Here is a 22,182-nt window from a genome sequence, read left to right as displayed (position 1 = left end):
AGAAGTGACAGGAGGTGTTTAAAGGGAAAAAAGTGAGAAAGGAGTATGGCAAAGTGTGTCCAGCCCTGTCCTCTCCTGGGAGCCCAGCCAGAAACCCAGGAAGGGTAAGAACATCACATGGGCTTGGAGGAAGTGTTTTGATGCTGCTCAAGGGAAGCTTAGGCCAAAGGAGATTTTTCTGAAAAACGAATAGTGAATTTTATTGGGAACAAGTGGAGACTGATGAGCGAAACTTTAGCTTCTTCTCTGAGTGATATTTAAATTTGGGGAGGAAGATGGTGGGTGAGGAGAGAGCTGGGCTGGACATGGGGAGTTTGGTTTGGATGAGCTGAAGGCTGTTGGTGTTACTGGGACCAACTGGAGACTTTTTCAAGCAGCCTTCCTTTTAGAATGACAATCTGTCCTGATTTCAAATGGAAAATATTCTTTATTGCTTCTTCTTCCATTTTAAGCTTTTCCAAAGAGAGACAAAAAGATGTTTAAAACGTAGAGTTGACGCATCAATTTTGTAATTACTGATCAGGGCTTTGGCACGAGAAACGCACTTGGAAGTTCATAATAAATTTTTCTCTGAGTTAATTACTACTTGCGTCTAAAGTACTTCTTAATGACTTCTTTGAACATAGATTAGACTTGAATATCTTTTAAGAGGGAGAATCACATTTAGTACCACATGTGGCATGGTGTAATTGCTCCAGGTGTGCTGCAGAGTGGGGGCACGTCCTGAGGCTCCTGATCTCTTTTTGCAGGTTATATGAGCAGCAAATGCTGTATGGTTTTGGGAAAGGTGTTTTCTTTGGCTGGGAAAAATGCTCTGCCTTCAACACATCACGTTTCCAGTCAGGATTCTGGCTGGGGTTTGGAGAGAGGCTCTTCTGAGGTCTGCTAATGGAGGTGTGACAAAACGGGGTTGAACAAAGGGCTGAAAATTTTTTTTTTTTTTGCTTTCTCTAGGGATCTTTCCAATAACAGGATCAGTGGTTTAGATGTTGAGCTGTTCAGAAGCCTGACTTCGCTGGCAAAGCTGTAAGTACTTGCTGTGCCCCCCAGTCCTCCCAGTGCCCCCAGCACGGCTGAGCTGGGCCCTGGCTCGTGTTGTTCTTGCTCCACCTCATCTCCCCAGCCCCACCTTGTCCTGTCCCTGGGCTCCTTCCCTGAGCCTTTAGCTGCTCACTCCAGTGATTTGGGAATTATTGGCATTTGGAGTCGGGCAGGGTTTGACCCTCTGTACTGCTGGATGGAGAGGATCTCAAGGCCAGAGAAAGAGAATTATCACAACATGTCTGTTGGTACTGGAAGGGATCTTAAAGCCCTTGAAGTACACCTTCCACCATCCCAGGCCCTGTCCAGCCTGGCCTTGGGCACTGCCAGGGAACCAGGGGCAGCCCCAGCTCTGTGCCAGGGCCTGCCCACCCTGCCAGGAAAAAGCTGCAGTGACAAGGAAGTTGCTTCTAACATGATGAACTTTTCTTTCTTTTACAGAGATATAAGCCACAACCAGATTTCTACATTAGAAGATGGAATATTTGATAATTTATTTAATTTAAGTGAAATGTAAGTTCATCTTCTTTGTCTCCCAGTTCTTTATTTAGACCTTGAAGCATCCCTTCCTTTTCCTCTGTTGGGGGAGGCTGTGCTGACTTGGAGAGATACTGGGCAGGTGCCCACCCAAGCAGCTGCTTTTTGGGGTGTCTCCAGTTCCTTCCTCAAGCTGTGTCCTGCTCCTGGGTCCTGTTCTCCTCCTGGCCTCTTCCTGGTCCCTGCCTCTGTCTCCTGGCTATCTCCAACCTCTGCTGCTGCCTTCTTTTCTTATTCTCTCCCACACCAGCTCTGCTGAGCTCCTTGTCTGTGACCTTGGTCACACTGTCCTGTCTGCATGGTCACCCCTTGGGCCTGGAGCATCCAGTGCTTCCTGCAGCGTGGTAGGTCCTGACTGAGGTGTGCAAGTCACTCCCAGAGGTTGTCCTTAAGTGATTCAAGTTCTCAGGTTTGGTTTTTTAATTGAAGTCTAAGTGAAGGGAGATGAGGGGAAGCCACACATTTCAGGGAGGGATCCCTGAAGCCACAGCACAAATGGCAGCTCTGCCTCTGGGTGAGCCAAAGGATTAACCCCGTGCACACCCTCTTGGCAAGCAGGAGAAAAGCTCAGCCCCACACTGTCCCTGAGGACAGGACACAAGGAGCATCCTCACTTTGGCTCACAGGTGGCTCTGGAAGGACACAGAGGCCCAGGGTTGGGTCCCAGGGAGCTGTCCCTGCTCAGCCTGGTGCCAGAGTGGTGATTTCAGGGTCGGGGTTGAGCCCTGCAAACACTGCCCAGCCCCGCTGGCATCAGCTCCACACGCAGCTCCAGCTCTGTCCTGCTCACAGCCGAGTGCCAAAGGCTGTAATTTGGATCAAACTTAGCTGCAATTAAAGTTTCCCTCTTTTCATTGAACTGCCACATGGAAAGATTATCATTGACTTTGCATTTCTTTTTTTGACAGATCAATTTTATTCTCTTGGCTGTTTTTTAATGGGCTGTAAATAGTCTCCCCGAGCAGGAGAGGCTGCCCTCATACCCTGGGGCTCCTGCATGGCAGATTTTTTTAGATATATGATTGTGTCTGTCATTTGCTTCTAATTGCAACAATTATTTGTAGAGTTAAAAAAGTACTTGGAGTACTTGCCTAATTCTAGCCTCTAGAAAAATCACGTTAATTATTGCTTGATTCCCTATTCATTAACTCCTCTCCCAGTTATTCCAAAGCCTTTCAGTGGAGTGGCACAGATGGGAACAGGGAGGGCTCAGCACGCTGCTGTAATTAAGGCTTAGCACACGTCACATGAATCCCTAACTTGTTCTGATCTCCCTCTGACAGAAACTTAAGTTGGAATCCATTTGTTTGTGACTGCAAACTGTCCTGGTTGCCCCGCTGGGTGGAAGACAGAAAAGTGAGAGTCCTTGAGGCGTCAGACACGAGATGTGCCCACCCCCCTGAGGTGGCCAACCTGTCCCTCTTCGATGTCCTGTTCCTCAATGCCACCTGTGGTAAGGAGAGGCTGTGGGATGGAGCTGGCTGAGGTGGAGTGATGGGCTCAGGGGCAGCTGAGTGACCAGTTCTAATTAAATTAATCAGGTGTTGGTCACACACTCTGTACCCTGCTGCCCTAAGGACCAAGGCAGTTACAACAGGACTGAGATCAGCCCTGACCACAGAGCAGATATTGTAAACGCAGGTGAAGCCAGTGGGAAGGAATGATGGTGTCTGACTCCAGCTCAGAAGGCTGAATGATTTTTTTATTATAATTATGCTATAATACACTAATATATTATTTAAAGGAGATACTAAAACTACAAACCTACTTTTTCTAACTACCATATCTAACTAACTCACAACTCGTGACCCTCTCTGACAGTCCAGCCTGATTGGATTGTCAGGTGGATTGGATTGGCCACCAGGCTCAAACAATCCTCACCAGAATCCAACCAAGCAATCACCCCAGGTAAACAATTCTCCAAACACATTCCACATGGGAAAACAAGGAGGAGAAATAGAAATTGTTTTCTCTTTCTTCCCTCTGTGCTCCTCTATGAACAATCCTGAGAGAGAGAAGAATGTGCCTGGCACAAGCAGACACCACAGGACTCTGGCTCTGTGACCTGCAGCCCCAGGCTGTCATTCTCTGGGGCTTGAACAGGCTGACCTCAGGCACTGAAACCTCATGGGAGGTGATGGCACCTGGGGACATACAGGTGGCAGGGCTCCACTTTGGGGGAGAATGAACTGCCCTGGTCTACAGCCACTTGCTCCAGGGGCATTTTACTGACTGCTTGGCCAGGAGAAATGTCATTTGCTGGAAAAGGGAGAGCCCTAAGGAAACTGATCCTGCCCGGATGCTTGGTTATTCTGGAATAAGAGACAGGGAAGGAGAGCAAGGGCTCCCTAGGGCAGGCAGCAGGCATCTCCTTTAATTTGGGGGCTGTGTGACAGGAGGATGCAGGGGTGGGGACCCAGAGCTGTGTGACAGGAGGATGCAGGGATCAGGCTGAAGGACCCAGCTGAGGGTGCTGGGAGCCAGCTGAGCTGCCTGGTGAGGAGCAATGTTCCCCAGGACCAAAATCCAGGTGGTGGTTGTTCCTCTTCCCCCAGCAAAGCTATCCCAGCTTGCAGCATCTTGCAGGAATTATCAAAGTGAAAAACACTTGGCGCTGTTACTGCTTTTGATAATTAACTGTTCCCTCTTGAACTACTTTAAGCCAGTGTGGAAACAATAATGTGAGGCTGCCTTCTGGGTAATTCAGTGTAATGGGAGTAGGCTGGGACGGCCTGCCAGCTCCTGGCAGTTCTCAGGGACCGACAGGGGATGAAGAATGACCAAGCTGGTGGTGGAAAACAGAGCAGTTCCCGTGCCGTGCTCCTCTCTGGGGACTGTTCTTAGGAGAAGTGGCTCAGCGTTTGCAGGAAGGCCGTGCAGGAAGCTGGACAGCTGGATGGGTTAGGTCTGGGAAGATCACACGAGGCTGGAGCTGTTGAGATGTTTGGGGAGATGTTGTAGCAACCGGCGGCGGCAGCGGCGGCGCAAACGTGGCCGGGCCACGTGGGCAGAGGCCGAGGGAGTGGCCCTGCCTGGGTGTTTGTGGCAGGGAAATGTCCCACCCCTGCAAGCCAGAGAGGGGGATGACACTCAAGGGAGTGAGCTGTTCCTCTGGCCTGGGGCTGTCGTGGCTCTGTGTCCCTGTTCCCTGTCCTAGTTGTTTTCCCGTGGGCATCCCTGCACCTGGGCCTGGCATTGCCCTCTGCTCCAGCACCACATTTTCCTGCAAGGAGGGGCAATCTTGGCTCTCCCCATGGAGAAGAGTGCCTCAGGGAGTGGGCCTGGTGGAGGGTCCATCGGTGTCTCCCCTGTGTCCCCAGTGTGCCACTGCCCAAAGGTGTTTGGTTTTGAATTTGCTGCCGGAGGTCTCGGGCAGCACATGGTGAAACATTCTGCTCTGACCAAGCCAGGGTGCCACCAAAGGACATCCTTTAGTCATGGTCTCACTTGGTAGCAAGTCCTGTGGGCTCCTCTGAGTGTCAGACTCGGCGGCTCCATGTCCCATGGGAATGTCAGGCTCTCCAAAGCCCTGTTTTATTTACTGAGTGCTGCTGCTCCATAAATCTGTGTGACTGGCTTGTTATTTCTGTCATCACTAATTAGCATAAAGAGTTTGGAAACTGTTGCTGGGGGATTAAAGACTTCCCAGGCAAGTCTCAGAAAGGAAACACTCAGAGTGGGAGCTGAGCAGGAGAATTCCATTCCCAGGAGTGTGGGGTGGTTCTCTTGGAGGGTCTCACCAATCCATGGCATCCCAGAGTCTGTTTTGCAAGAGGATCTTCTGTTCTGTCCTGCAGGAGCTCAGTACATCACGTGCCTGACAGGAAACTACACCGAAGAAGCTGAGCTTATCATCCTCTTCACATCTGTCCACCCTGGGAACCTCAGCGAGGAGACCTGCAGTGCCCTCTGTTACTCCCAAGAGCAGGAATATGGGGGTTTCAGCCCCCAGGGGCAGTGTGTGTGTGGAACTGCCCACGAAACAAACTCTTCCTCCGGCTGTTTGCCATTTTGCACTGAGCATTTCTCTGGGCAGGGCTGTGGTGGCCCCTCACTCGTCCCCTTGCCCTTCCAGGCACAGCTGCCTGTGTCTTTCACAGGGCTCCAGCCCCGCTACAGCCTGCACCAGCCCGTGCTCTTCAATGTCAGTATTCCCATCGCTGCCAGCACTTTACTGTGGGAATTTGGGGACCGGAGCGAGGTTCTCAACACCACTGCACACACAGCTGTGCACAGCTACGCCTTACCCGGGCGCTACAACGTCACTGCCACCCTCCTGGTGGGCTCCAGGCTGCTGCAGGAGCAGGCAGAAATCGAGGTGGTGGCTTCACCCCAGCAGCTGGAGCTGCAGTGCCCTTCCCTGGTGGTGGCAAACGAGAGCCTGGACATCCGGATCCGCAACAGGGGCGGCACGGGGCTGGCCGTGCTCTACGGCATCACCGCCGAGGCCGGGCAGCTGGGCAGGGGTGAGCAGGGCTCCTGGGGGGCTGGGACGGGTGGCACTGCCTCCTGGGCTCCCCTTTGCCTTCCCTCCCAGTCTGGGTGGCTCCTCTGGGCGCTCCTGGCTCCCTGAGCTGTGGAGGCAGCTGGAAGCTGGATGCACTTTAACTTTTTGCTCTTTAACAGTGACGGGCTTTGTTGGCTTCAGGGCTGGGACATTCCTGGAGCCTGCCTGCCCAGTTTGGGTTGGGGTGCGTGGCCCGTAGAGAGGACATCACCCTTGTGTTCTTTCTGCAGCAGTCCACCCCATGTGCCCCCCTGAGGGCTTGGTTTTCCCGGGAAATAACCACTGCTACCAGCTGGTGGTGGAGAAGGCGGAGTGGCTGGAGGCACAGCGGCACTGCCAGGAGCTTGGGAATGGAGACCTGGCTTTTGTCAGCAGCCCCGACATCCAGAGCTTCCTGGTGGCCCATGTCATCAGGTGAGTGAGGAGGGGAAGGGCTGGCATCACCCAGGGACAGGTTTTGGCTTACTGAGGGCAGAGGGATCTGAGGATGAGGAGATGGTGGGGGTGAGGCTGCTGAATAGAGAGGAGGAACAAGCAGAGCTTGAGCCCTTGCTGGACTTGGCTTCTTTCCTTAAAGGCTGTGGAGGGAGGAAGAGGAATGGGGCAGAATGGCTGGAAATCACACTGGGAATTAAGAGATTGGTGGGCTTCGTGTACCCCTCGTTTATGTTTATGTACCCCTTGTTTATATTATCCACAGGCCTGTGGATGCCTGTGAAGTGTGGAAAGGGATGCTGTGCCCTTAGACATGGCTGCAGCTCAAACCCCAGAGCCTTTCCCCTCCTGTCTCTCATCCTGGGAAGCAGCAGTGCTCCTCTCCAGCAGCATCTGTTCCACCTCAGGCCTGGGCTTTATAAACAGAGAGTGCTGCAAGTGTCAGCCTTTGATTAAATCCGCCCCTCTGAGTGCCCTTTCTCCAGCCAGCCATTCTGGGGGAGGGAGGACAACCCGGAGAGCTCTCAGGGCCTGACAGCCCTGTCAGCAGAGCCAGCTGCAGCTGTGGAGCTGGGCTGCTCACAAACACATCCCAGAAAACTCATGGAAGGGAGCAGCTGCCCGTGACGTGGGCTTTGAGCCTCCCGCTCGAGGGCTGACAGCCCCTTCTCCACGTTGTCCCTGTTCCCTGTCAGGGCTGCATCCTGAGCTTGCAAACATGCGTTCCCTGCTCCGGGGAAGGGAGGCTGTCCCTCACAGGGTTCAGAGCTGCTCCTGGGTGCTGGGCTGCGGCAGGAATTGCGTGTGGAGCTGCCGGGCTGCGGCAGTCGCGGCGCCTCGCAGGGAGCGAGGCTGTTCCCCAGCTGCTGCCCCACGGCCTCTGCTCCCAGCCCCCTCCAGCCCATCTGTTTGTTTTATCAATCCACACAGATAAACATGAAGGAGGCAGCTCCAGGATGCGATTTCCCTGGTGATGAAAGGCGAACGGGCCGAGCTGCAGGGTTTTGGAGGTGCAGCTTCCATGGTTTCTTGTGGGAAGGTGGCAGAAGCGGGAAGCTGTTTCCTATTAGGGCACTGGGCAGGTCTCCTCTCCTTTGCTCCTGGTGTGGGATGGCCTCCCCAGCAGCAGCGTGTGCTGAGCTGGTCCCTCCCTGCCTGCAGAAGCAGAGGATGGGACCATCCAGGGGTTCCCCACTTTCTGGGCAGCACAGAGAGCCCCTCTGCCCTTCCAAGCCTCCCCAGGCGTGCTCTGCTCCTCCTGCCCCAGCAGGGCAGCTCAGTCCTTCCTCAGAGGCAGAGGAGAGCTCACATCTTCCTTTAAAAAAGGGTTATTCAGAGTCCTCCTGTTCCCCCTGCAGTGGAATGGGCTGGGCAGTGGGGCAGGGTGGGAGCCAGCCAGCAGCTTGTCTTTTAGTTATTTCTTTCTTTCTTACTTTTTGATTTTTTTTTCCTAATAGCTTGCAGTTAGATCATAGCTGGAATTAGAAAAGGAAAATCTCCACTGAGTTATCCTGATGGCAGCAGGCAGGCGGTTTCCTACCCTGCTCTCCCTAATTCCCTGCCAATGGTTCGGGAGCAGAACACAGCCCTTATTTATCTTTTAATCTCATTTGCAGTGAAAACTACTGATTCATGGAACAAGTTATTTTTGTCATCGTTTTTCAGCATGACCTCATGAATCATTTCATCTGGCATGAGCCTGGGGGTGGAGAGGCACCAGTTAGCACCAGTTATCTCCCCAGTCTGCTTTGCAGAGCTGTGGTACCACGCTGGGAGCATGCTGGGGCAGGCAAGGCCATGGTAGGATTGATTTCCACCTGCAGGAGGGAGCGTGGAGAAGGAGCTGAGAGCTTGGAAGGGTGCAGGATGTTAATGTGGAGAAGTTAATAGAAGTTAACATGGGACAAATGCCTCCCTTCCTGCTGGCTGAGATTAGAAACAGCTCTCCAGGGTCTTTGTGGCCGTGAGAGACCTCTCAGCACTTTCCACCAGGATCTCTGCTGGGATTGAGCCAGTTTCCAAATGGGGCAGGGACATTTCATCTCCTAAAGGAGCCTGGCAGTGTCCTGTGTGTGGGGCTCAGCTGCCTGCAGTGCTCCAGCCTCTGCTTGTCCCCTCTGGCTGTTGCCTTTGCATGGTGGCTGAGCAGCTCATCATCTCCAGGAGCTGCATCCAGGAGAATTCCCAGACCTGGCCCTGCTGAGCTTTAATCCTGCCCTGGTGCCAGTCCCACCTGCAGTGGAGAACGGACTGGTGGTAAATCCCGCAAGTGTCAGCCTTTGATTAAATCTGCTCCTCTGAGTGCCCTTTCTCCAGCCAGTCAAGTTTTCTTTCTTTGTCCAGCACAAGTTTTCTGAGGGGTTCAGCCTTCCCCCACAGTTCTGTGTGACCAGATCATTCCTCTTGGGTCGTGACTTGAGGCAGGCTTGGCAGAGTCTGGGAGGGTCATTTGGTGACAGTCAGCCTGAACCATGGAATCATGGAATGGTTTGGGTTGGGAGGGATCTTAGAACTCATCCAGTGCCACCCCTGCCATGGCAGGGACACCTCCCACTGTCCCAGGTGCTCCAAGCCCTGTCCAGCCTGGCCTGGGACACTGCCAGGGATCCAGGGGCAGTCCCAGCTGCTCTGGGCACCTGTGCCAGGGTCTCCCCACCCTCCCAGGCTCTTGGGACAGAGGTGGGGATGCTGGAGGAGAGCAGTGCTGTGCTGTGGAGGGGCAGTTCCTGAGGTTCTGGTGGTAGAGTGGATACTGAAACCCTTCAGTTATTAAAGGCTCCATGAAATGCAGCCCATGACACCCCGATGGAGCTGTTGTTATTTTTAGAGAGAGCCATAGATGGCAGCTGTCCCAGCTCTTTCTAATACTCATGATTTCCTGAAACCCCCCTCCCCCTTCTTCTTTTTTTTTTTTTTAATTTTTTTTTTTTTATTTTGCAGGAGCCTTGACGTCTGGATTGGATTCAATGATTTTGCAAGCTCTGGAGCGCAGCAGAGAGGGGAAGGATTTAATCTGGAGAGCTGTCAGAACTGGCTGCCAGGAGAGCCCCATCCCTCCAACGCTGACCACTGCGTGCGCATGGGCCCCACGGGCCAGTGCAACACGGACCTGTGCATGGCCAAGCACAGCTACGTCTGCGAGTACAAACCACCAGGTGGGCTCTGCTGGCCCTGCTGCCACCCAGGGTGGGAGCCCAGGGCTTCCCTCTGGCTGCCCTGGGATCCTGGCAGGGGTCAGGAACCCATGGACAGAGATCACAGACAGGCTCTACAGAGCCCCCAGAGACACTGGCTGTGATCTCTGTCCATGGAAAAGAGTTTTCAATCTTACAGGATGAATTACCAGCTCTGAGTGTTTGATAGAAGTAATAATTAAGTGTGGCACGGGTGCAAAAGTAAAATTTTAGGTTTCTAGATGAGGGGTCCAAAGGGGACAAGATGGAGGAAATTGGGTGTGCCTTGTCCTTTTTCTCCTTCTTCATGCCCTCCATGTCTCACTGTGGTGTTGGCATTTTTCTGTTGGTTCAGGCTGGGGACACACTGTCCAACGTAGGTGACAGATCTTGGCACGTTCTTGTAAATGCAGCCCAGGGAGTTTCTGGTATTGAATGTTTGTCACATCCCACTGAGGGCAGAGCCCCACACGCTGCTCTGCAGGACAGAGCTGGGCAGGGCAGCAGAACATGTGAGAGATAAACAGAATAAACAACCTGGAACCAGCACAGACCAATTATGGCTTCTGCTTTGGCAGTGGGGCAGAAAGACAGAGACTTTCTACAATCTCAGAATCATCAATACCACAGATTCTGACACCCAGGGTGGGCAGGTGTCCCCTCCCTTCCACTGGAAAAAGAGGGGTGCATGGAGATCTTCCTCCAGGGCATCACCACAAAATGAGTGTGACTTGCAGCAATATTCCCAAAACCAACTTCTAGAAACCCAATTTCAGCCCAAAAGGAAGAGTTTGGCTTACTCCCATCTTTGCCGTCAGCAGAAAGAGACAGAGGAGCAAGGTTCTGAGGCAAAGCTCTGGAAATAGCTTCTCCCTCTTATTTGAGCAATCTCTGCTGCTGCCTTGGTGGCTTGGTGGCCTTTGCTGTGTATTTTGGGAGATGTTGGGCTGGCTCAAAAAGTTGATTAGGTGAGGTGTGAGGTGATGTGCAGGTTTGTGGTTATTCAGCTTTCCAAATCTTCCACACCAGTGTAGGAAGTAAGAAAGAGAAGTAGAATGGACATGAAACAGAGGAGAAGATTTATGTAAGATGGAAAAGCCATGGCCAGAGAGGGCACTGGCCTGGTCAGAGGGGCAGCAGCAGCTGCCCAGTGCCCAGAGAGCCACCGGTGTTTGCCACTGGTGGAAACCAGCTGGTCGTGGCCATATTTCCCAAAAAAATCCAGGGACACAGGGAGGATGAGAAGCTGCACCTGGCGCTCAGAAATTCCAAGCAAATCATTAGTTGTTGAAGGGAGAATTACTTGCACAGTTCCTAGAAGTCAGAGTTGCTGAGCATTGCAAATGAAGATGTTATTTGTGCTGGATGAGGAAGAAATCAAGATACCTGTCAGGAGAAGGAAGATACAGGATTATGGAGCTGCTGCTCTCCTGCTGCAGCTTCACAGGGTAGAGGGGATGGCCTCGGGCCCTGCTGAGCCTCACGGGCTTTGTTCCAATATCTCCTTTGTAAACAGGAGTTCTCCTGAACGCCGAAAACTTCTTTGAGGGAGAGGCTGAGCTGGGCATGGAGGAGGCCGTGCAGAGCGTGAGCGAGGCCGTGCTGGCAGACCCATGGCAGGCTGAGGAGGTGAGGGGGGTTTGCTCCTCCTGTGCTGCCCAGGGACGCCTGGGGACACGGGCAGGTGAGAGCTGTGCATGTTCTGCAGGTGCTGGAGTTCCCGGAGCTGGCCTTCAGGCACCAGGGCTTTCTCACTGCCCTGGAGTTTGTGACACAGGAGCTGCACCAGCCCGTCCAAGTGAGGTTCCAGGTGCACAGGCTGATGGATGGAGAAGGTGAGGCTGCTCCTCGACGCCTGTGGGATTGGTGGAGGTGACACCATCAAACTGGGGCTGGCCTTGTGGCCCCTCTGGTCCTCTGACCCTTAAAGGCTCAGAGGTTTGGTTCTGTTTCTTTGAGGAGATCAAAGTGCAGGATCCACAGCCTTGGGGCAGTGGTTATACACTGAAAATAACAGAGGAGAAATCTCTCTCAATGCCTGAGGAGAGTGTGAGCAGGATCCACAGCCTTGGGGCAGTGGCTATCCTGGAGAAAATAACAGAGGAGAAATCTCTCTCAATGCCTGAGGAGAGTGTGAGTGTAAGGACCATGTGGAGAAGCTCATTAATCTTCTGAGCTGTACTTTTTACTTTGTGAAGACACATGTCAAATGGGAATGTGTTCTGGTCCATCTGGCCCCGCGGGTTAACAAGGAAGAACATTTTCCTGAGCCCATTTCTTCCTGATGGATGAGATAATCTAAAAAGCCTTTTATTCCTTGTACAACAGCTCAACAGTCACAGTTTTGGCAACAATTAACTCTACAGCAGAATGTTTGTTGTAGCCGTGGGGTTGGCTGGTTACAAAAGGATCTTTTTTGACATTGACAAGCTGATACTTTGACATGGAAACATTAACTTCAGAAAAGTTGCTTAATGTGTTTTCAATGTCAAGGCCAGCTCTTGCTTTCACTTGGACTCGCTTCTGCTGTAGCACAGATCCTTTTAGAATGCAAATTGATACGTTCTCGCTGGAAAAGAGACAACTTTGGGTTTAATGATCTTGGTGGATTTTTCCAGTAAAACAGGACATTTATGTAGCAGCAGGATGTGCTGCAGTTGCAGCTTTTGCTAAGAGTGGAGCCATCATCAAAACGGAAAAAATGGTGAATTTGGAGCAGAGGAGAGCATTAGTAGTGTTAATATTCAGAGTGGCTATCACTGATTTCTCTTTCACTTCTTCCAGACTACCAGGAGGAAAACAACGCTACGGAGCCATTCCCCAGCGCTCAGGATGACGGAAACTGGACGCTGCTGGAGTGTCCTCCTGGTTTGCAGTGGTGTCCCCTGACGAGCCTGTGCTCATCCCACAGCAGCTGCTGCAATGGGACCGAGTGTGCCAACAGCTCCTTTGGCAGCAGCTCTGCCTCTGGGGCCCTGCAGCCCAGCCACAGCCAGCCCAGCCGTGAGCTCCTCAAGGAGTTCCTCTTCACGGTGCCAGCTGGCCCCTCTTCCCAGTACCAGGTCAGTGCTGGCTGCTGGGAGCAGGGGGTCGTGGGGCACTTTTTCCTGAGGGCTTTGGGTAAGTGTCGCTATTGGACACGAGCTGAGTACACAGAAGCTTGGTAAGTTCAAAAGAGAAAGAGTAAATTTTATTTCTGACTTCGCAATATATAAAGTTCTAAAAGTGACAGTGGATTGTGGAATGAAATTGTTACTTCTCCAACCACACTGGTCAAACTAATAGTCCATTAATTCCCTCTTTCCACAAAGAAGAATGCAAAATAATCATAATTTACATGAAAAGTGCATGAGAACTTCAGTAGAAATGTGCAAACATTATCAGAAGGTTAAAGAAGTTTGATGAGAACTTCAAAACTTTCAAAAGAGCTATAAAAGAAAACTTAACACTTTTAAAAATTAGGGCAACAGGTAAGTTTGGGTTGTTTCCATGTGGTAGATGGAGCCACACAAGTCCATTGGAATGAAAGGAAATGCCCAGTGGCACACGGGCCGTGGGCTCCCTGCAGTCCCCTGCTGTGCCTGGGATGTTGGAAGGTGTCCCTGCCCATGACAGGGGGTGGAACAGGATGGGTTTTGAGGTCCCTTCCCACCCAAGCCATTCTGTGCTTTCATGAAAAGGCTGTGCAGATTCCATGGGCTATTCCCGTGGCATTAACACAGTGGAGATGGAGTATAAAGCTGATTTCTCTGTTGGCACATTTGATTTAGAGAGGCCAAGGAGGGTTAGGTGGGTGCAGGTCTCCCCATGCTGTGTTGGGATCTGCACCTTTTCTGCTGGTTCCCACCTGGCAGGAAACCCAGAACTGAGCGTGGGCAGGAAACCCAGAACTGAGTGTGGGCAGGAAACCCAGAACTGAACCTGGGCAGGAAATCCAGAACTGAGACTGGGCAAGAAACCCAGAACTGAGCGTGGGCAGGAAACCCAGAACCGAGCCTGGGCAGGAAACCCAGAACCGAGCCTGGGCAGGAGCTGGGTGCTGACTGCTCTTAACATCAGGCATTAATCCAAAGCCCTCTCCCCTCTCTGCAGGTGTCATTCAGCAAAGAAAACATCTTTGTCCGGGCTGGGGATGTTTTCAGCATCCAGCACGACGCAGCCTCGGGCTCCTTGCTCCGGTGCGGCCGCAGAGCCCCGTCCCTGGGCGGAGGGAACTGCTCCTCGTGGGCAGCGGGTTCGTGCCCCAGCCCCGCGGGTGCCGCCCGGGCAGACGGCTCGGCGTGCTCCCTGCGGGTGCGCTACGCCGAGGAGCAGCTGGCGCCGGTGCTGAGCCCTCACAACGCGGGGCTGGAGCGGCCCGGGGCCTACGCGGTGCGGGCCAGCGTGGGCAACGGGCTCTTCAGCGCCAACCTGTCCTGCGGCTTCCGCGTGGCCTCCCGCGTGTCCGGCCTGCGCGTCATCCACCCCGCCCCGCAGGGCTCCAGGGTCTACCTGCCCACCAACCACACCACGCTGCTGCTCAAGCTCTCCTCGGGGGTCAACGCCACGGCCAGCTGCCTGGGGGACAACCGCAGCGTGCCCTTCGTGGCCGCCTGCCCGCCGGCCGTGGCCGCGCTGTGCGCCAGGGAGACCAACGACACCTGGTTCGCTGTGCTGCAGCTGGGCGGCCTCGGCGAGGGCCTCAGCACCCACGTGCTGCTGGCGGAGAACTCGGTGAGCTCCCAGAACATCACGGTCACCGTGAAGGTGGAGGAGCCCATCCGCGGGCTGAGGGCCATGCCCAACCCCGAGAGCAGAGTGCTGCTGAACACGCGGGTGGTGAGTGTTTGCTGCTGCTCTGAGCCCTTCCCTGGCGGGTGCAGCCCTCCCCTGTAGCCCTCGGGGTGTGTTTTTCTCGGGGCAGGGGGGCACTGCTTGCTGCTAAGCTGCCAGGCCGTGCACGTGGCACCAGCGCTGGTGCTCTCCAGCAGGGAGGCAGCTCAGCTGCACTTCCCCTGGGCCCCCTGAGGTAAGGCAGTGCCTCCTGAGAGGGATCACTGCCTGTCCAGCTCCCCAGGACACCGGCGGTGTTAGGAAAGGTCAGTGTTTACCTTGTCTTGCCTTGTCCCGGTAGTCGTTCCTTGAGGTGTTTAGATTTGCTCTGCTAAGTCCTTACATCAGCTGGCTGAAGATGTAGAGGTGTTTCACCCCTCCAAGTCTTGGAGTTCCTCTGGTGTTTGCAGTCTTGTTTTTTCCAGTCCCCCATCCCCAGAGCTACAGCCCTGGGAAGCTGCTCAGTAACTGCCCCAAATGCTCTGTACAAGCTCTGGCTGCTTCTGGCAGATCCTCTGCCCGCACCTCTCGGTCTCACCCTTCCTGCTGCCACAGGCTGCTCAGGGGGCACTGCTGGAGTGAGCAGGGACCTGCCCTGTCCAACCCCTTCAGTCTTTGGGTCAGGCACCATCCCTGCAGGAGGGTCAGAGGCTCAGCTTACAGGTGTAGCTAAAGCCAGGCTGTTTCTACAAAGATTTCAGGAGGTTTTTTAGTCAGCAAGAGGGACCTCATCCCAAGGGCAGAGTGCTGGGCTGTGGGAGCAGGGAGTGTGGGATCTGCTCCCAGCTCTGCTGGGGACTTATGGAGTCAGGGTCTGCATTTCTCCATAAGCAGGAGATCCACAGATGATCTGTCACCTGTGTGCCATGCTCTGAGGGCACTGCAGGTGTGGGAGCCTCCCAGTCTGCCTCTGCTCCCTCTCCAGTTCAGCTGGAGATCTCCTGGGAAGTGCTGGGCATGCTTTTCTCTTGCACCAGTGTGAAATGTTCTCGTGCCTTTCAGAGCTACATCCCTGTGATGGAGGCTGGGTCAGATGTGACTTTCCGATGGACAGTAGATGATAAGCCATCTTTCACTTTTTACAATGTTGTCTTCAACGTTATCTACCAAAGCCCAGCTGTGTACAAGCTTTCGGTAAGCCAAGGCCTTTCCCATGACACCATTTCACCCCTGGGTTTCCATCTCATCCCACAAACTCCTCAGGAAAAGCAGTAGGGAGAGAAGGCAGAGTTGAGTTGAGGTTTTCACTGTGCTTGTCTGCTGTTTCTCACAGAGCTGCCCTTGCAAATGCAAATAGTTTTTTCTACTTTTACATTACTGTGCTGTGTTCTTCCTCTGTGCTTTCTCCTCTTTTCTCCAAGCTCCCCTTTCTGTTCATGGAGTGTCTGTGTTTCCCCCTCCTCCCCAGCAGGAATTAGCAGGGAGCCCCTGCTCTGGCTGGCAGGAGATTTGGGTTCAGAACCTGGCAGAGGCAGGATGCATCATAAGACTTCCACAGGCAGGCCAAGGCTTCTCCCAGGAGCTCCTGTGTTCTCTGCCATGTTCTCCTCCTGGTGCAGCCTGGAGCGCTTGGTTTTGCCATGGCCCCTGAAGGATGGAGCAGAGTCTGGGCCAGGGGAGCTGTCTGTTGTGGAACAGGAGCTGATCTCTGGCCAGCACATCTCTGTGTGTTGTGCCTTGCAGAGTCTGCTCTGGTCCAAGGTGCTGGATCTGCTCTCAGGGTGACTCTTGGCCTCCTGAGCAGACAGCAGCCCTGCCCTAAGGCCATGCTTACACTAATTTGCTGGCTGCAGCACTAATTTGCTGGGTGAAGCACTGTGCTGAGGGCCTGGGCTGCTTTCATTTGCAGAGCTGCCAAGGTGCTCTTAGCCTGGGGGGCTCTGGGCTCAGTGCAGCACATCCACAGAAGCCCAGACACGAGCTGCTCTGCCCTGCTGGGCTAGGAGGTCTGTTCCAGTGGGTTTGAAGGACCCCTCTGCCAGCAGCTCTGCTCTCCTGCAGGTGAGAAGGTGAAGATGCTCTGTCAGTGTTACATGCCTAGAAAATCATGAGGGTTCTGCTCTACTTCTGTCATGTCTCTTCTTGTGTCCCTTTCTTTCCCTCCTCTGCCCAGCCTTGCTCTCCCTCTCTGTGCCCACCACACCAGGATCCTGGAGCTGCACTTGGTGTGCTTGGTTTTATGAGCCTCTCCCATCCCTGCTCTGTGCTTACAGCCACTTTCCTGCCACTCTCCCGAGGAAATTGGATGGCTCCTGTCCCCTTGGTGGCAGCAGGTGCCTGTGCTCAGCAGCTGGAGCTGCAGGGCACATGAGAGCAGGCAAGGGCACAGCTGGCAAGTTCAGAGCCAGAGGAGGCTCAGGATGAGAAGCTCCTCTCCTTTGCCTCTTGCTGTAGCACCAGCCCTTCCTTGGACTGGCTGTAGTGGTGAACATGTGGCCACGCTCTCTGCCCTGACCTGCTCACTAGCCTGGTGGTGCTTCTTCAGCCCAGCAAAGCCCCACTCCGAGGGCAGCAAGGAGACCCCAACCCCATTCTTTGTCCTTCCCAGCTCACCGCCTCCAACCATGTCAGCAACTTCACAGTCAACTACAACGTGACGGTGGAGATGATGAACAAGATGAGGAACCTGAGCGTGGTGGGGGCCCTGCCAGTGGTGCCCCAGAACAGCAGCGTGGAGTTCAGTGCCAGGGTTCACGTGGACTCGGCTGTGGAGGCTCTATTCCTGTGAGTCCTTTGCTGCTTGCACAAACTTAGGATCTTTCTGTGCACCTTGCCTGCACAGTTTCTCTTCCCGTGGCCAACTGGTCCATCTCAGCTGCTGTTTAGTTAATGTGAAATCTCTGGGAGTGGGGGTCAGTCACACACCTGTAATCCAGGCTGAAATCCTTTCCATTTATGCAAGCACGATGCTGCTTTAATTTGGGTTCTTCCTCCTCTCAGCACAGCTGCTGTTTTGATACTTGGCATTCTGCTTCCTTTGTTTTTTTTGAGAACCCAGCTCTGACCTGAAGGACAAGCCAGGATTCCTCTGGGAGTTTTGTGGTTCTCCTGTTGTGCAGTGTAACGTGGTTTGCCTGTTTCTCCAGGTGGGATTTTGGAGATGGTGTTCAGGAGACGTACCTGTTCAAACCTCCCTACAACAAGTCTTTCCTTGTTCCTGATCCCAGTGTCCATGAGGTTGTCATTGAGCACAACGTTTCACACGTCTACCAAGACCCAGGTATGCTCAACAAGGTTCTTTGGGGAAGGAGGGGCTCAGGCATTTTTGGTATGAGGGGTGTACAAGGCACCTTCCAAAACAACCAGGGCTTGGAAATCATTGCCTGATCCCTTAGCAAACAGCCAGAGTGACTGGAAGTCTCCAGCAGTTGCCATCCTCTCTAACTGTGTTTCCCAGGGAAGTCTGGCCATGCTGTAAGAAGCAAGTCCACCACACTCAGCCCCTTTTTGGGCAGTCTCAGCAGAAGGACGAGGGGCAGGCAAGCCCCAGGCTGGTAGGAGGGGTGGGCAGCAGGAAGGTTCTGCTCTGTGGGTGTGCAGGAAGAAAATCTTTCATCTCTACCTGTTGGACTGGCTTCTTTCTTGATTCTGGTGCCCACACACATGGTCTGGTGTAATCCTGCTGGTCCTGGGCTGGCACAGGGCAGCCCAGAGTGTGCACAGCACCGGAGCAGAGTGTCCCCTGCAGCCCCTGCCACACCCCCCACCCCACCACAGCACTGAGGAGCTGTTGACAGGCTTGTCCTCACCCTGCCCTTGTTCTGCTCTCTCCCAACACAGGAGAATATGCCCTGATGGTTGTTGTGTCCAACCAGTATGAGAACCTCACCCACCTGAGCCTAGTCCAGGTTCACAGTTACCTGATTGACGTGAAGGTGGAGGCAGAGGAGGATGTTCTGGTCGTGGGCCAGCCGGTCACCTTCCGAGCCGCTCCCCTGCCCTCCCCGTATGGCGTGGTGTACACCTGGGACTTTGGGGACGGCTCCTCCCTGCTCACAGACACCCAGCCCTCAGTGACCTACAGCTACCCCCGCAGAGGGGTGTACAACGTCACCGTGACAGCCAACAACACCGTCAGCAGCGTGGAGACCGTGGAGTGCTACCAGGTGTTCGAGGAGGTAACGGGGCTCCGCGTTACCGCTGCCGAGGCCGCGGAGCAGGGAGCAGCTGTCACCATCAATGCTTCCGTGGAGACCGGGGACAGCATCACCTGGATCTTCGACATGGGGGACGGGACAGTGCTGAGGAGTCAGGTGCCAGTGGTAGAACACGTGTACATAAAGGACATCAACTGCACCGTGAACGTGACAGCTGTGAATCCTGTGAACTCTGTCTCCCAGGCGGTTCCTATCCGGATATTTGTCCTGGAAATACTCAAAATAGAGCCTACTTCTTGCATCCTGGAGCACCCAGACGTGCAGCTCACTGCCTACGTGACGGGGAATCCTGAGGAGTACATCTTCGACTGGACTTTCGGAGATGGCTCCTCCAATGTCACTGTCAGCGGGGACCCTGTGGTGGTGCACAACTTCACCCGCAGCGGGACGTTCCCGCTCACCCTGACCCTGTCCAGCAGCTTTAACAAGGCTAACTATTTCACCAGTGTCTGTGTGGAGCCGGAGATCCTCAACGTCACCCTCCTCCCTTCCAAACGTTTTGTGAGGCTCGGGGAAGAGACCTCCTTCCAGGTCAGTGCCGTGCCTCCCTACCAGTACCGCTACCGCTGGGATTTCGGCAACAACGAGTCCTCCAGGTCGAGTGGGACTGAGGTGACCTACACCTACAAAAACACAGGAGTCTTCCTGGTCACAGTGACCGTCTCCAACAATGTCTCCTTCAACAACGACACGGCGTTTGTGGAGGTCCAGGAGCCAGTTGGGGTAGCAAAGATTGAGTATAACGGGACAGATGTTCTGGAGCTGAACCAGATCTACCTGTTCTCTGCCAGCATGAATGGAACCAAGGTGAGTTACTGCTGGGACTTTGGGGATGGCACCGTCCAGCCTGGCCAAGTGGCCACCCACTCCTACAACAGCACAGGCCACTACAGCATTACAGTGACGGGGCAGAACGATGTGAGTTCCAACGAGACCACCATCGACGTCGCGGTGAAACGGCGGCTCTTTGGCCTGACCGTCAATGCCAGCAGGACAGTGGTGCCACTGAATGGGTCGGTGAGCTTTGTAGCCACCCTGGTGGCTGGCACTGCCATCCGCTACTCGTGGATCCTCTGCGATCGCTGCACTCCCATCCAAGGCTCCTCCACCATCTCCTACACCTTCCGCTCCGTGGGCACGTTCAACGTCATCGTCACGGCCGAGAACAAGATCAGCTCACTGCAGGACAGCATCTATGTCTATGTGCTGGAGCAGATTGAGGGCCTGCAGGTGGCCAGCACTGACCTGGTGGAGGACATGTATTTCCCAACTAACAAAACACTCCATTTGCAGGCCGTGGTGAGAGAGGGCACAAACATCTCCTACAGCTGGGTGGTCCAGCGGGATGGCAATGCTGTGCAGACCTTCACTGGGAAAACCTTCCCCTTGAGCATCCTGGAGGCCGGGAACTACACTGTCTACCTGAAGGCCACCAACATGCTGGGCTGTGCCACTGCTAACAGGACGCTGGAGTTCATGGAAAGCCTTGGTGTCCTAAGGCCCTATGCCTTCCCCAACCCAGCTGCTATTAATGCCTCTGTGAACATAAGTGCCACCATAACCAGTGGCACAGGCATCACGTACGTGTGGTACCTGGAGGATGGCTCCTCTCCTGTCACCTCTGAACCCTTTATTATACACTCATTCCAAAGCTCTGGAATGATTGAGGTCACTGTTGGAGCAGAAAACAAGCTGAATTCAACCAATGCCACTGTTTCTGTGTGTGTGGAGGAGGTCATCGAGGGGCTGACTATAGGGACAGCAGAGCTGGACTGTAGGTACGTCTCCTCAGGCTCCACGGTGGTCTTTGAGGGAGAGCTGCAGAGGGGGACTGAAGTGACCTGGCTGTGGCAGGTGCCAAATGGCACACTGAGTGGCCAGTCCGTGGCAGTCACGTTCCCCATGGCAGGGTTGTACACGGTCCATCTGAACGCGTCCAACCACATCAGCTGGGCTCTGGCCAGCAGGAACATCTCGGTGCTGGACAGGATTCAAGGTCTGGAAGTTGTCGCCAGCAAAAAGGTGGTGGAGCCAGGGGAACAGGTCACCTTTGAGATCAGGATGCTGTCAGGTACCTCTGTGAGTTACCTGGTGAGCATTAGTGGGGACTACTCCGTGGTGCTCAACGGCTCCAGGTACAGCCATGAGTTCACCAAGAGCGGTGACTACCTGGTGACCGTGACCGTGCAGAACCAGATCAGCATCGCCCACGCCCAGGTGCTCATCTCTGTCCTGGAGCCCATCCAGGACCTCAGGCTCCTGAACTGCTGCGAGGAGGGCATTCCCAAGGGCACGGAGAAGAGCTTCAGTGCCCGCGTGGGCAGCGGCTCCCGCGTGTCCTTCTCCTGGCAGTTCTGCCTGTGGAAGGAGCGAGGCCGGTCCGTGGTTGCTGCATCAGGAGAAAGAGTTTCATATGCTCCAGAAGCTGCAGGGCTGCTGGAGATCCACCTCACCGCCTTCAATGACTTGGGAAGTGTCAACATCACCAGAACCATGCAGGTGCAGGACCCCATAGTCCAGGTGTCCCTCAGTGCCACCAATGCCTTTGTCAACAGGACGGCGCTGTTTGAGGCCGTGGTGGTGCCCAGCAGCAGGAGCGTTGAGTTCTTGTGGAGCTTTGGGGATGGCTCTTCCACTCAAACCACCAGGGTTGCAGTGGCCAACTATTCTTACCTGAGCCCAGGGGATTACCTGGTGGAGGTGAATGCCACCAATCTCATCAGCTTCTTCATAGCCCAGCTCACTGTCACCGTCAAAGTCCTGGAGTGCGAGGAGCCCGAGGTGGAGTTGGCCCTGCCACCGCAGGTGGTAATGAAGAGATCCCAGAGGAACTACCTGGAGGCACAGATTGACCTCCGAGGGTGCATCAAGTACCAGACAGAGCACCTGTGGGAGATCTACCGAGCTCCCAGCTGCATGAACTTGGATGACTCCAGCAGGATCCGGCTGCCGAACGTCGATGTGAACAGGCCCCAGCTGGTCATCCCAAAGCTCGGCCTGGAAGTTGGGAGCTACTGTTTCATGTTTATCGTCTCCTTTGGAGACACCCCGCTGTCCAAGAGCATCTTTGCCAATGTGACTGTGATCCCGAGCAAGCTGGTCCCAATCATCGATGGGGGATCATACCGGGTATGGTCCAACACTCAGGACTTGGTCCTGGATGGGGAGAAATCCTACGACCCGAACTTGGATGATGGGGAACAGACCCCGTTGTTGTACGAGTGGTCCTGCACATCCTCCTCCAAGGTAAGAGCAGCCCTGCCCAGCCAGAGTGACCATCTGGGAGCTCCAGCTCCACCACAAACGTGTCTGGGGTGAAACGGTCTTGAGGGAAGCTTTTGTGAGCACCTTTAACAGAGCTGCTCTGGGAGGAGGGTTGCAAAGGTTCAGTTCCCAGCTCAGGATGATGATCCAGGAACTGCTGTGAGGTATGGTGCAGTGCAGTGCCCGTGGGCAGGGCAGAAGGGCTGGCTCTGGGAGGGAGGCATGGGCATTGCTGCTTCCCTTTGGCCTCGGGTCC

At 54.2% G+C, this 22,182-nt stretch overlaps 1 protein-coding gene across 1 annotated transcript in view; it reads left to right on the top strand.

The window, feature by feature from the left end:
• The window catches only part of PKD1 (polycystin 1, transient receptor potential channel interacting), an 83,019-nt gene that overhangs the window by 32,486 nt on the left and 28,351 nt on the right, over positions 1-22,182 (top strand). The window contains exons 2-15 of the mRNA XM_077786913.1: positions 955-1,026; positions 1,483-1,554; positions 2,862-3,031; positions 5,376-6,044; positions 6,319-6,499; positions 9,461-9,675; positions 11,210-11,322; positions 11,402-11,528; positions 12,478-12,755; positions 13,786-14,511; positions 15,508-15,639; positions 17,054-17,229; positions 17,592-17,725; positions 18,286-21,908. Of these exons, the coding sequence (XP_077643039.1) occupies positions 955-1,026; positions 1,483-1,554; positions 2,862-3,031; positions 5,376-6,044; positions 6,319-6,499; positions 9,461-9,675; positions 11,210-11,322; positions 11,402-11,528; positions 12,478-12,755; positions 13,786-14,511; positions 15,508-15,639; positions 17,054-17,229; positions 17,592-17,725; positions 18,286-21,908 (6,688 nt within the window). The remainder of the gene's footprint in view (positions 1-954; positions 1,027-1,482; positions 1,555-2,861; positions 3,032-5,375; positions 6,045-6,318; positions 6,500-9,460; positions 9,676-11,209; positions 11,323-11,401; positions 11,529-12,477; positions 12,756-13,785; positions 14,512-15,507; positions 15,640-17,053; positions 17,230-17,591; positions 17,726-18,285; positions 21,909-22,182) is intronic.

The sequence above is a fragment of the Lonchura striata genome, chromosome 16 (genome assembly GCF_046129695.1).
Source record: "Lonchura striata isolate bLonStr1 chromosome 16, bLonStr1.mat, whole genome shotgun sequence".
Taxonomy (NCBI): Eukaryota; Metazoa; Chordata; class Aves; order Passeriformes; family Estrildidae; genus Lonchura; species Lonchura striata.
Note: the sequence above shows the minus strand (reverse complement) of the source record. Positions and strands in the feature narration are given on the sequence as shown.